This window comes from Melanerpes formicivorus, unplaced genomic scaffold (assembly GCF_026170545.1).
Source record: "Melanerpes formicivorus ecotype bairdi unplaced genomic scaffold, bMelFor1.0.p_v2 SCAF_91, whole genome shotgun sequence".
NCBI classification, from domain to species: domain Eukaryota; kingdom Metazoa; phylum Chordata; class Aves; order Piciformes; family Picidae; genus Melanerpes; species Melanerpes formicivorus.
Window position 1 is genome coordinate 491251 of NW_027142443.1, and position 12544 is coordinate 503794.

The 12544-nt window shown below is 51.6% G+C and overlaps 1 protein-coding gene and 1 pseudogene across 1 annotated transcript; both read right to left on the minus strand.

The window, feature by feature from the left end:
• Positions 1 to 2043, minus strand: LOC137455125 (protocadherin beta-4-like; annotated as a pseudogene).
• A 6292-nt stretch (positions 2044 to 8335) lies between these two features.
• Positions 8336 to 10675, minus strand: LOC137455126 (protocadherin beta-15-like; the record flags this gene model as incomplete). Its single annotated transcript, XM_068165680.1, has 1 exon — positions 8336 to 10675. A coding segment is annotated over exon 1 (2292 nt), but the record flags the coding sequence as incomplete, so codon positions are not given.
• Positions 10676 to 12544: the final 1869 nt, after the last annotated feature.

The following is a 12544-nucleotide window of genomic DNA, read 5'->3' on the forward strand; positions in this document are numbered from 1 at the left end:
CTCGGCGGGCGGCGAGTCCTGGCTGAGGCGCACATGGGCGTCGGAGAAGTCGTGGAGCAGGGCGATGGCGAGGGTGGCGCTGGCCGAGCGCGGCGGCTGGCCGCGGTCTCGCACGAGCACGACGAGCCTGTGTCGGGGCGCGTCGCGCTCGGCCACGGCCCGCGCCGTGCGCAGCTCGCCGCTGTGCAGCCCGAGGCGGAAGAGCCCCGGCTCCGTGGCTTTGACCAGCTCGTAGGACAGCCAGGCGTTCTGCCCCGCGTCCGCGTCCACCGCCACCACCTTGGCCACCAGGTAGCCTGCCGGCGCCCAGCGCGGCACCAGCTCGCCCGCGCCGCTCTCGGCACCAGGGTGCAGCACCACCGGCGCGTTGTCGTTCTCGTCGCGCAGCAGCGCCCGCGCGCTCAGCGCCGGCGACCCGCCGTCGGCTGCGCTCACCCACACCTCCAAGGCGCGCACCCGCTCGTAGTCCAGCGAGCGCACCACGTACACCTCGCCGCTCTCCGAGCTCACCGACACCGCCGCCTGCTCCTGGCCCTCCTCACGCACCAGCGCGTACTGCACGTCCGCATCGCTGGCCTGCACGCTGCCGATGCGCACCATGGGGCTGTTGTTCTCCGTCACCCACATGCTGTACAGCTCCTGGCTGAAGGCGGGGGCGTTGTCGTTCACGTCCGACACCTGCACCCACAGGCTCTCCCAAGAGCTCAGGCGCTGCGGGCCCTAATCCGTCCCTCAGATGCTGATATGATAGTCTGCCGTCGTCTGCCTGTCCAGCGCCGCGTTGGTTCTCAGCTCGTAGTAATTATCGAAAGTGGAGGTGAGAGTGAAGGGCAAGTCTCCATCGATGGTGCACTCTGTCTTGCCATTGTCGCCAGCGTCCCGGTCCCGTTCGCTGAAGAGAGCCACTAGGGTGCGTGGCGGAGCATCCTCGGGAATGGATGCAATGTGTGAGGTCAGCTGTATCTCCGGGGCGTTATCGTTCACATCGACGACCTGCACAAGCATTTTGGAATGCGTCGACAGACCCCCGCCGTCGGCGGCTCTCACCCTCATGTCGTGGTTTTTCACTTCCTCAAAATCCACTTTTCCCGCCACCCGAATCTCCCCTGTGTCAGGATTAAGATCGAAGAGCTGCTGCGTCCCATCTGATGTTTGGCTAAATGTGTACTGCACTTTCCCATAGGACCCTTCGTCAGAGTCTGTGGCCGCGACTCTGACCACTAGCTGCCCCAGATGGCTGTTTTCTGCCAAGCGCACCTCCCGACTGAAAACCGGGGTGTTGTCATTGGCATCCAGCACCACGATCCGGACTTGAGCCGTACCCGACCTTGGTTGAGAACCCCCATCGGAGGCAATCAGGAGTAATCCGAGCTCCTGCTGCTCTTCGCGGTCCAGCTGCCGTTCTAAGACGAGCTCTGCATATTTTGCTCCATCATTTTTTGTTTCTACAGCAAGGGAGAAATACGGGTTGGATTCGAGACTATAGTTCTTCAAACCATTACTGCCAACGTCCTTGCCTCGGGCACTTTCTAGAGGGAAATGAGAGCCCGGAGGTGTCGTTTCAAGAATCTCTAAAACCACCTCCTTCTCTGGGAACACAGGAGAGTTGTCATTCACATCCAGAATCTCCACCTCCCCTTGGATCAGCTGTAGAGGATTGTCCAAGAAGAGCCTAAAGTAGAGAGTACAGGTCTCGCTCTGAGGACAGATCTCCTCTCGGTCCAGAGACTCCTTGGCCATCAGCACTCCGGTGCTCGGGTTAAGGCGGAAAAGCTGCTGGTTCCCCTCGGACACAACGTGCGCCTTGCGAGCTGCCAGCTGGCTCGGAACAAGCCCCAGGTCCTGGGCAATATTGCCCACAAAGGAGTCCCTCTCCATCTCCTCCGCCAGAGAATAGCGGAGGCTTTCGGCCCCGCTCTGCCACACGCAAACGCACAGAAGGAACAAGGAGATCACTTGCCTGAGGCTGCTTCTGCTCCGTCTCCCGTTCCACACCATTCCTCTCCATAAAAGCCAGACAGCGTCCTCCCGGCTTGTCGGCATTTGCAAGCAGCGTCCCAGGCAGAGCAGTGTTTTTCAGCGGTGAAAGGCTTCTGCAAGCTTCCAAGCAGCCTGACTGCTCGACCTTCCGCCGTTTCCGAGCAGCTTTGTCGGCTGTTTTTGTGTGCCGGTGCTGCAGAGCCGGGGCGGGCAGAGGAAGCTGCCAGTCAGTGGTCAACACCGCCACCCAGCGTCGGCAGTGGGAATGGTTCCTCTACTTCTGACCGCTGCTGCTGTCTTGGACTTTGCTGCATCCATCTGCCTTCCTTGGGTCAAAGCAGAGCTAAAAGTTCAGTGCCAGTGAAAAATCTCAGTACCAAAGTTTTCTCCATCACCGGAGTTCATTTCCACACGAAAATGATAATGCTGTTTGTAGGACACTTCACTTTAATTGCATTTTTTTTCGCATTCTGTATCACAGGTCCCTGAAAGGAAGCATGATATTAATGCTCTTCTGTCCTGTTTCGAGAGGAGTGTCCTCCCACTCTGACTGCTTACTCTGGCGCTCAGTTTAAACTTTGTCACTTTCTCACACATTCGTTAAACGTGTTCTCAGCTGCACATATCCAAGCGCTGCAACCTGTTAGTACATTCCGGAGGCACACTGATCTTTCTCCTCTTCTATTACCTCCCGAGGTTAGAAACGCTTTCATGGTTCATGCACTTAAACTTGAAACCTGAACTCCTGTACCTGTGGAAGGACTCAGGGTCATCAGCCGTTTGATACCAAAGGAAGAGAACAACCAGGTGAGCTCAGAAATTAACTCCCCCATGCGCACAAGCGCTAATTACTAGGACTTAACAGTGCCAATAGCGAAAAGGAGGGATTCAAGGATTCTGATGAATGGACCATTACAGGAACTATTCAAATGTAAACTGCAAGAGGTTTAATCAGAAACTTTCTAAACAATAACAGAAACAAACAACCAAAATAAATTATCAGAAAAGACTTAATAGGAAGGAGCAAACTGAATTCGAGATTTTTGAGGGAAGGTTTGGGAGTATGCAGCACCTATGATTAGATGATTAGAGGCAGGATCGAACTTGGCAACAGTGAATCGAAGAGGAGCAACCATGGGGAAGGGGAAGTGGGAGGGGTGAGTCAGGATCTGTGTCGAGGATCAACCCCCATGATCAGACATTAATCTCTGATCCTGAGGATCGACTGACACCGTGACTGCCCCTGTAGAGCCAGCAGTAATCTCGAAAATGCACTCACAACGTATTGGAGATGCAAACAGCTGAGAGTCTAACTCTCATATTACAAACAAACAAAACCCAAACCCCCAAACCCAACCAACCAAACCAACCAAACAAACAAACCCCCCCACAAAACCAACCAAGCAACAAAGAAATACCAAACCCAAACCAACACCTGGAAAAGGATCATTTCTACAGCATTAGCTGCTTTACTGAATACAAGCAAGAGGGGAATCCTGGAGAGGAAAAGAAATTATGTGTAGGAAGTTCAATGGAATTGCTTAATATTAGGTTGACTTGAATTTTGTTTTGCTTAGCTTAGTGGGATTGACTGTGCTGAGCACAGGAGTTGGAAATGTTCTTCCCACCTCACTTCTTTGCAGCGGCCTTTGCGTACCCAAGACTCCTTTAGGGTAGGGCCCAGGTTCTAGTGAACAGGATCAAACTGGGCCTGGTCACAATCTGAAGTTCAGTGTTCAGAAGACCCACTGAGGCCTGCCAGCAAGTCTCTGCTCCCCACAGTTGTCCTCAATGCACTATAAGCTTCACCTCCAAGCTGAAGGAATGTGCCTGCTCACCCTTACCTCAGCCAAGGCACAAAGGGAGAAAAAGACTTCCACTCCTCTGAGAACATTCACCGAGCTTTCCCAGAAACAACATCTCTATACAGACCACTGTCTCCACCCAAGGCCTTCAGGTGTTCTCTTTATTTCACTTTCACACACAAAGGGATCCTGGTTTCCAATATTACACTTTGGAACTGTAGCAAAACACAGCCTGAAGGTTACCCAATGTTCTGTGCCACAAGCCTGCATTCAAACAATCCATTGTTAGACACAGGCTGACAGTCCTTCTGAAGAGGAACAGGTAAGAAAAGGTTCAAGCACAGTTCAGAGAGCAGAAGGAGAAAGGGCAAAAAAGGGAATGCAAATTCTCTAGCACAAACCCAGCTTTCCACTGTCATGAAGAAACCTCTGAATTTGGGAGCAGCATAGGTGAGTCTGAAATAAATGGACCTTTGCCATGTTCATCTTAATCTTGCTTCTGACAACATCCTTCAAAGCAACTTTTGCTTTCCCTACAGTCCTCCCAAAGACAAGAAACTGTACAGTTTCAGTCTATTTTCAGGCAATTTCAATGTGTCAAGCAAATGTGGCAGAAGTTCTCTTTGGCTGAACAAGAAACAACTCATGGAACTCAAGAGGAAAAGAAACTGTATAATCTCTGGAAGCGAGGTCAGGCTTTGCAGGAAGATGACAGAAGGTTCATATAAGGAGGGAGAAGATGGGAAAAGACAAAACTCAGACTGTAAAGAGGCCAAGTGTTGTGTTAGGCAACAGGAAAGTTTTTCTGAAGTATTTTAACAGCAAGAAGAGGTCTCCTGAAAACTTTGGACTTGATGAGGACAATCACCTGACTAACCTGGATGAAGAAGTGAAGGTATTCAATGTTTTTTTTTTGCCTCCTTCTTTAATAAGTCTGAGCCAGAGGACTGTGAGTGTGGGAGCAGTGACTTTCCATTTGTGGATACTGAAATTGTCCATGTATTGGCTGAATGTTCACAAGTCCATGGGATTTAATGGGATGAATGTGCTGTTGGATGTATCATGGCCATGACCTAAAGGCTCTGCCTTAAACATGATATTTGGCAAGGCCAGTCAGTAGTGAGAGGCACCAAGGCCTGTGCAGGTGGGATGGTGCTCCTCCTGTGGTAGCTGCCCTATTCCAGATCAGGAAAAAGGGCACAATCGTGTACCCATGGGTCCTGCCAGTCACTGCAGCAGGGAGATTATTATGACCTCTGAGATCCACTACATCCTGAGACGCTCTTGACTCCCAGACCCATTTTGGGAACTTCCCAGAGCATGACAGCACTCATGTCCAGGAAATGCCCCAAGGAGGAGGAGCCCAAGGGACAGGAAACTATAAAAGGGGCAAAATTAGCCAAGCCAAGTGGGTGGCCCTACTACATTAGAACCCCAGAATGAAGACCACACTGCATGATGCTGGAGCCTGGGGTAATGATAACTCTCTCCCCTTTTGGTTATTTCTGTCCTCCATTTTCCTTCTTTCCTCTCTTCTAATCTCCTCTAATTCCTTGACAAGTTGAAGAACTCCTCCTTTTCTGCATTGTTGTTTGCATTCAATAAAGAGTTCAACTGGCTTCAACAGTCTCTTGGTGCTAGCTTCACTTTTATTTGTCTGAGATGAATGTCAGAACCCAGCCTGCCTCTGTTTCTAAGTTCAGGGTTTGAGGCTTGGGCCAGATCAGGGTATTACTGCAGGACCCCTGTCCATCATCTGGTAAATGTCTTGGAAATCTGCAGAGATCCCTTCTGCCTGGAAACTAGCCAGTGTTCCTCCAGTTTGCAAGAAGGTGTCTTGGTCCAGAGAGGGAGAGAGACTTGCACTGGCCTTGTTATTGCCATGCCATGGTAGCAGACCATCCATCTGAGGATTGCCCATGGAAAGCAATTCCAAGCAGCAGCAAAAGGATCTCCTGCCACTGTGATCTGTACAGGACTGCCAGTACATCCTGAGACCAAAACATAGATCTCTTTGTGCACATGAAGCTTTTAGGTTGTTTAGCTGAACAAGTTGTGTATGGTTACAGGTGTCCAGGGATTCAGCAGTGATCATGGGTTTGTGAAACAGACCAAGATTATTGTCCTAATTCACACTCTCAGGCTGAGAGCCTTTCAATTTGCTCTGCGTTCTGAGAACATCCTGTTTCCAGGTTGCTCTGTTTTCCCCTCCATAAATTCCGCTCCAGACTTGGATTTGTTCCCAAAACCCTGCTCTTGGGAATGCAATATGCTTGCTGGTGACTATGGCAAGTGATATCACAGATAGCACACTCAGCCAAGGGAGTTCTAAGTAGGTTTTATTGTGTTTCAGTTTTGGTTTTTTCCATTATCAGGTATTTGACGCTTGAAAAGACATCTCACATGACTTTATAGATCATTGCAGGGTAATGGCAGGAAAACAGAAAGCTGCTTGATGCCTTAAACTTTACAGAACCTTAAGCTCACTACAAACGTTTCAGCCCATTTTACTGCTAAACCCAGAACAGTGCTTTTAATTCTCTATAATATTATACTGCAATATCTAAAATGTTTATTTCAAATTAATGTTGGGGAAAAAAAGAAAAAAAAATAAAAGGACACATTGCTCAAAGCCCACTCTTCAGAGTCAGGCCAACCTGTAGACTCCTGCTCAGACAGAAGTGTGCCAATGTCAGTGGTTTCTTGAACGTGTCCAGAGAAGGGCAAGAAGGCTGGTGAGAGGCCTTGAGCACAAGCCCTATGAGGAGAGGCTGAGGGAGCTGGGATTGTTTAGCCTGGAGAAGAGGAGGCTCAGGGGTGACCTCATTGCCCTCTACAACTACCTGAAAGGTGGTTGTAGCTAGGAAGGGGTTGGTCTCTTCTCCCAGGCAACCAGCACCAGAACAAGGGGATACAGTCTCAAGCTGCGCCAGGGGAGGTTTAGACTCGAGGCGAGGAGAAAGTTCTTCACCAAGCAGAGTCGTTTGTCATTGGAATGTGCTGCCCAGGGAGGTGGTGGAGTCACTGTCCCTGCAGGTGTCCAACAGGGGATTGGACATGGCACTTGGTGCCATGGCCTAGTCATGAGGTCTGTGGTGATAGGTTGGACTCAATGATCCTTGAGGTCTCTTCCAACCTTAGTTATACTGTGATACTGTAATGTAATCATCTTCTGTCTGTTATTAAGCAATTTCTGTGCAAGCACCACTGCGTTCTGCTGATTATCTGTCTTCCTGGGATTGATCAGACTGCAGAAAATTAGGAGATTGTTACAGAGTTGTACAGAACCCATAGCAAAACACCGAAAATGTGATATAGGAGATTGTTACAGAGTTGTATAGAACCCATAGCAAAACACCGAAAATGTGATATAGGAGAATGTTACCTTAAACTTCTGCTTATAGGATTTCCCCTTAAGATTCAGAAGCAGTCTCACAAACATGCATCAAGTCTCAGTGCAATCAACATGCAACATAGTGTTCATCCTCCATCCATGTCACAGTTACAAAATACCTACATGAATAAAGCACTGCTCAAGAGGAGAGGAGGTTTGCTTTCTGGCAAAGAAGCCTTGTACCTCTCTGGTGCCTTTTGGTGGATGTTTGTTCTCTTTGTTCCCTTTTCCGTGTCAGAACATTAGCTGGTGAGAACAGACAAGCTTAACTTTCTCCTCACTTACTGATGGGTGAACCAAGGGTTTTGATCAGAACTAACATTTAGCTCCACATTCCTGCTTGTAGCACAGGCTGCTTCGGCAGGTGTGGGATTTGTGTCTTCAGAGAGAGGAGCTCGGCCCTGTGAAGGAAAGACAAAAGAGGCTGCCATTGAGAATGGAAGGTAAGCAGGCATCAGCAAGAAGTTTAGAGGGCGTGTCTGACACCTCTGCGTGTGTGACACCAGTCTGCTCTACCCAGACATAAAGAGCAGGTTGGACCAGTTGGTATGTTTCCAACCTGAACAGGGAAAATCTAAATCGAGAAAACACCCTGCACTGTGGATATCACAAAGTCACTGATGCAAATTTTTCATAACTCCGAGGGTGTAAGTTAAGAGCCCTAAGTAAGATTCCTTTCTCATAAAGAGTACATGCTCTACTCAGTGCGTGGATACAACCCACTGTGGTGACACACACATCCAACCCCTGCTTTGCAGCCATCTCAGGCTCCAGCTGCTCGATTTTATGGTAACACATAAAACATGATCGTAGGCAAATAGTCATGGCATAGAGGTGGCTAAGGTAGCTCAGCTTTCACAAAAAGATGATAATCCTCTGGTTCTCATGGGAAGCCCTTGTAAGTGGATTTCGATAAACCCCTCCCCGTTTAAAGAGCCCCAGTGACTCCCTAAATTCCAGTTCCTCGAAACCTCACTCTCAGGTCTGAACTCCTGCCCTGTGCTCCGAGGTGTGCGCTCCCGCCTCCCCTCAAGCAGCTCCGGTTCCTCACCTGTGCAGCCCGGTCATCCCCTTCCGCAATGCTGGCTGCCTCCTGCGAGAACATCGAGCTCCGCTGTAGGGCTGCGCCGGAAGGCATCCCGGCAGGAAAGCAGGGCAAGAGTGGACCGAGGAAGTGAAAGTCGCTGCTCAGGGTGCCGGTGGCCAAGCACACGTCGTAAACAAGGCTGCGGGGTAGGGAGCCTGCATCGCTCTCGGCCACAGCCGTCGGGAAGGTGGGCAAGGGCTCGGCCTGTCGCTGCCTGTCCCGCCGCAGCTTCATGAGCAGGGCGGCCAGGCCGGTGGCCAGGCAGAGCGTGGAGACGCAGGCCAGGCAGGCGATGAGGTAGAGAGTGAGCGTGTCGTCGGGCTCGGCGGGCGGCGCGTCCTGGCTGAGGCGCACATGGGCGTCGGAGAAGTCGTGGAGCAGGGCGATGGCGAGGGTGGCGCTGGCCGAGCGCGGCGGCTGGCCGCGGTCTCGCACGAGCACGACGAGCCTGTGTCGGGGCGCGTCGCGCTCGGCCACGGCCCGCGCCGTGCGCAGCTCGCCGCTGTGCAGCCCGAGGCGGAAAAGCCCCGGCTCCGTGGCCTTGGCCAGCTCGTAGGAGAGCCAGGCGTTCTGCCCCGCGTCCGCGTCCACCGCCACCACCTTGGCCACCAGGTAGCCTGCCGGCGCCCAGCGCGGCACCAGCTCGCCCGCGCCCGCGCCGCTCTCGGCACCAGGGTGCAGCACCACCGGCGCGTTGTCGTTCTCGTCGCGCACCAGCACGCGCAGCAGCGCCCGCGCGCTCAGCGCCGGCGACCCGCCGTCGGCCGCGCTCACCCACACCTCCAAGGCGCGCACCCGCTCGTAGTCCAGCGAGCGCACCACGTACACCTCGCCGCTCTCCGAGCTCACCGACACCGCCGCCTGCTCCTGGCCCTCCTCACGCACCAGCGCGTACTGCACGCGGGCGTTGCTGCCCGCGTCCGCATCGCTGGCCTGCACGCTGCCGATGCGCACCATGGGGCTGTTGTTCTCCGTCACCCACATGCTGTACAGCTCCTGGCTGAAGGCGGGGGCATTGTCGTTCACGTCCGACACCTGCACCCACAGGCTCTCCCGAGAGCTCAGGCGCCTCGGGCCCCAGTCCGTCGCTCGGATGCTGATGTTATACTCTGCCATTGTCTCCCTGTCCAGCGCCGCGTTGGTTCTCAGCTCGTAGAAATTGCCGAAGGTGGGGCTGAGAGTGAAGGGCAAGTCCCCATCGATGGTGCACTCCGTTCTGCCGTTGTCTCCAGTGTCCCGGTCCCTCACACTGAAAAGGGCCACCAGTGTGCGTGGTGGAGCGTCCTCGGGAATGGATGCAGTGTGTGAAGTAAGAGCTATCTCCGGGGTGTTGTCGTTCACATCCACCAGCTCAATCTGCACTTTGCAATGTGTAGAAAACCCCCCGCCGTCTGTGGCTCTTATCACCATCTTGTGGTTTTTCATGTCCTCAAAGTCCAGGTTTCCCGCCACCCGAACCTCCCCTGTGTCATGGTTCAGGTCAAAGAGCTCCCCGGAACCCTTTGAAATCTGTGTGAAGGCGTACTGCACTTTCCCATTGGACCCTTCGTCGGGATCCGTGGCTGCCACTCTGACCACCAGCTGCCCCAGGGGGCTGTTCTCGGCCAGGTGCACCTCATACACTTCCCGACTGAACATCGGAGTGTTGTCATTGCTATCCAACACCACGATCCGGACTTGAGCCGTTCCTGATCTGGGTGGTGAACCCCCGTCGGTGGCGGTGACGAGTAAATTTATCTCCGACTGCTCTTCACGGTCCAGTTGCCGGTATAGGAGGAGCTCTGCATATTTTCCTCCATCATTCTCCGCTCCGACTGCGAGAGAGAAATGCGAATTGGAACTGAGGCTATAATTTTGCAAGCCGTTGCTGCCTACGTCAGCGTCCTGGGCAGTGTCCAGAGGGAAACGGGACCCTGGAGATGTTGTTTCAAGAATCTGTAAAACCATCTCCTTCTTAGGGAAGACGGGAGAGTTGTCGTTCACGTCAAGAACCTTCACCTCCCCTCGGATCAGCTGTAAAGGATTGTCCAAGAAGAGCGTAAAGAAGAGCGTACAAGTCTCACTCTGAGGACAGATCGCCTCTCGGTCTAGAGACTCCTTGGCCGTCAGCACTCCGGTGCTCGGGTTGAGGCGGAAAAGCTGCTGGTTCCCCTCGGACACAACGCGCGCCTTGCGAGCTGCCAGCTGGCTCGGCGTAAGCCCCAGGTCTTGGGCAATATTGCCCACAAAGGAGTCTCTCTCCATCTCCTCCGCCAGAGAATAGCGGAGGCTTTCGGCCCCGCTTTGCCACACGCAAACGCACAGAAGGAACAAGCTCACTTGCCTGAGGCTGCCTCCGCTCCGTCTCCCGTTCCACGCCATTCCGCTCTACAAAAGCCAGACAGCGTCCTCCCGGCTTGTCGGCATTTGTAAGCAGCGTCCCAAGTTGAGCAGTATTTGCCAGGGATGGCTGGGAAGGTCTTCTGCAAGCCCCCAGGCAGCCCGGCTGCGTTTCTCTCTGCTGTTCCCGAGCAGCTCTGTCTGCTGTTTTTGTGTGCCGTTGCTGCCGAGGCAGGGCGGGCCGAAGCAGCTGCCGGTTCATGGTCAACACCGCCACCCAGCGTTGGCAGCGGGAATGGTTCCTCTGTTGCTGGCCGGTGCTGCTGCCTTACTTAGGCTTTGCTGCTTCGACCTGATCTCTCCGTGCCGAAGCTGAGCGAAAAGCCTGGTGCACGGGCAAAATCCCCAAAGTCGTCTTCCCCATCAACCGAACTCACCAACACACGAGAATGGCAATGCTGTTTCTAGAACCCATCACTCTAATTTCATTTTTTCACTTTTTCTTTCACGCGTCCGCCTAAAGACAGCTAATTCACGCCCCCTTCTGTCCTGAATTGTGTGTAGACAGTGTCTAATTTCCTAACCTTTTCGTGAAAAATATCACCAGCTGCACACAACGACCGAAACGCTGCAACCTGTGTTCATGTTCTGGAGATACAAAGATATTTCTCCTCTAATGTTACTGCACTGGCTTGGAAATCAGAATTAAATTCTGAACTCCTGTACTGTGTAAGGACATAAGCCCAAAGCAAGAAATCAAAGGAGGAGGTCATAAATTAAAGCCCTAGACTGACAAACTTTAAACAGGAGGAGCTAATGAACACAATAGGAAAGGGCAGGAATCTAAAGACACCGCTGTGTGGGCCATTAAACTACCCGTTCAAGAGTAAACTCCAAGAGGTTCAAACAGAAACTTTGTAAAGGATAAGGGAGAAAACAATTTAATCTTGAATTGTGATTGTAAAGTGCAAAGCTATTACGAGATGTTTAGAGGGGTTTAAGGAATAGATAAAGCTTATTATGGGAGTTTTAGAATCAACATTAGAGTCAGCCATGAGTGGACTTAAGAGGAAGAATCAAGGGGAAACTGAGCTGGGAGGGAAGAGTCAACTATCTAATCTCCTTGTGTGAACCAGGCTCTGTCAGTGGTGACCAGAAAGAAAAAAAAACCAAAAACAAACCAAAAACCAACCTAAACCCAAACCAGTGCCAGGCATTCATCACTGGCTTTGAGAGCTGACTTAGATTGCAACTGCCTCTGCAGAGCCAGCATCAGCCTGCTGGGAAAGCACATGAAATGTACTGGAGAAGTAATCAAGACCAGTTCAACTCTTAGGGAAAAAAAAAAGAGTGGAGGATACAACTCCACTTAAAATATTAGGTCTGCTGCATGGAGCAAAGATGGGACTGCTGGGAATAAAATAAGTTTTACAATATTAGAATGAATGTTGTGATCTTCACAAATTAGGTTAAGTTGAATCTTGATTTGCATAACAGTGTGAGTGACTATGCTTAGAGTGAGAGATTGAAGAGATGAAGCCTTAGGCTAGGAACTAAAGCTCAGCTTCACTTGAATCCTTGCTTAGTTAAAAGGAAGTACTGGGAGTCTTGCACAATGCTACTATTAACTGGACTAAACCAGTTAACCCAGGAAAAACCTTCAAGAAAGAAAGAAACCATTCCATCTGAAGTCCCCAGAAGACAGATGAGTCCCTGGTACCTCCCACATAAGAAGGGAGGATGAAGAATTTACATGAGTTCATAAAACACCAAAGATGTTTCTCCAGCCATTGTAGATGAGGAGCAGCTACTAACGAGGTGATTGCACACAGGCATGTACACCTTGTGCAAGAGATTATAAGACCTTAAATGCACAGGAGAACAAGTGAGAGGGTTTTGTCAAGGAAGGGGTGGTCCCAGTTCAGGCTGGAATAAACCACCTCAGTCACATAACTTGGG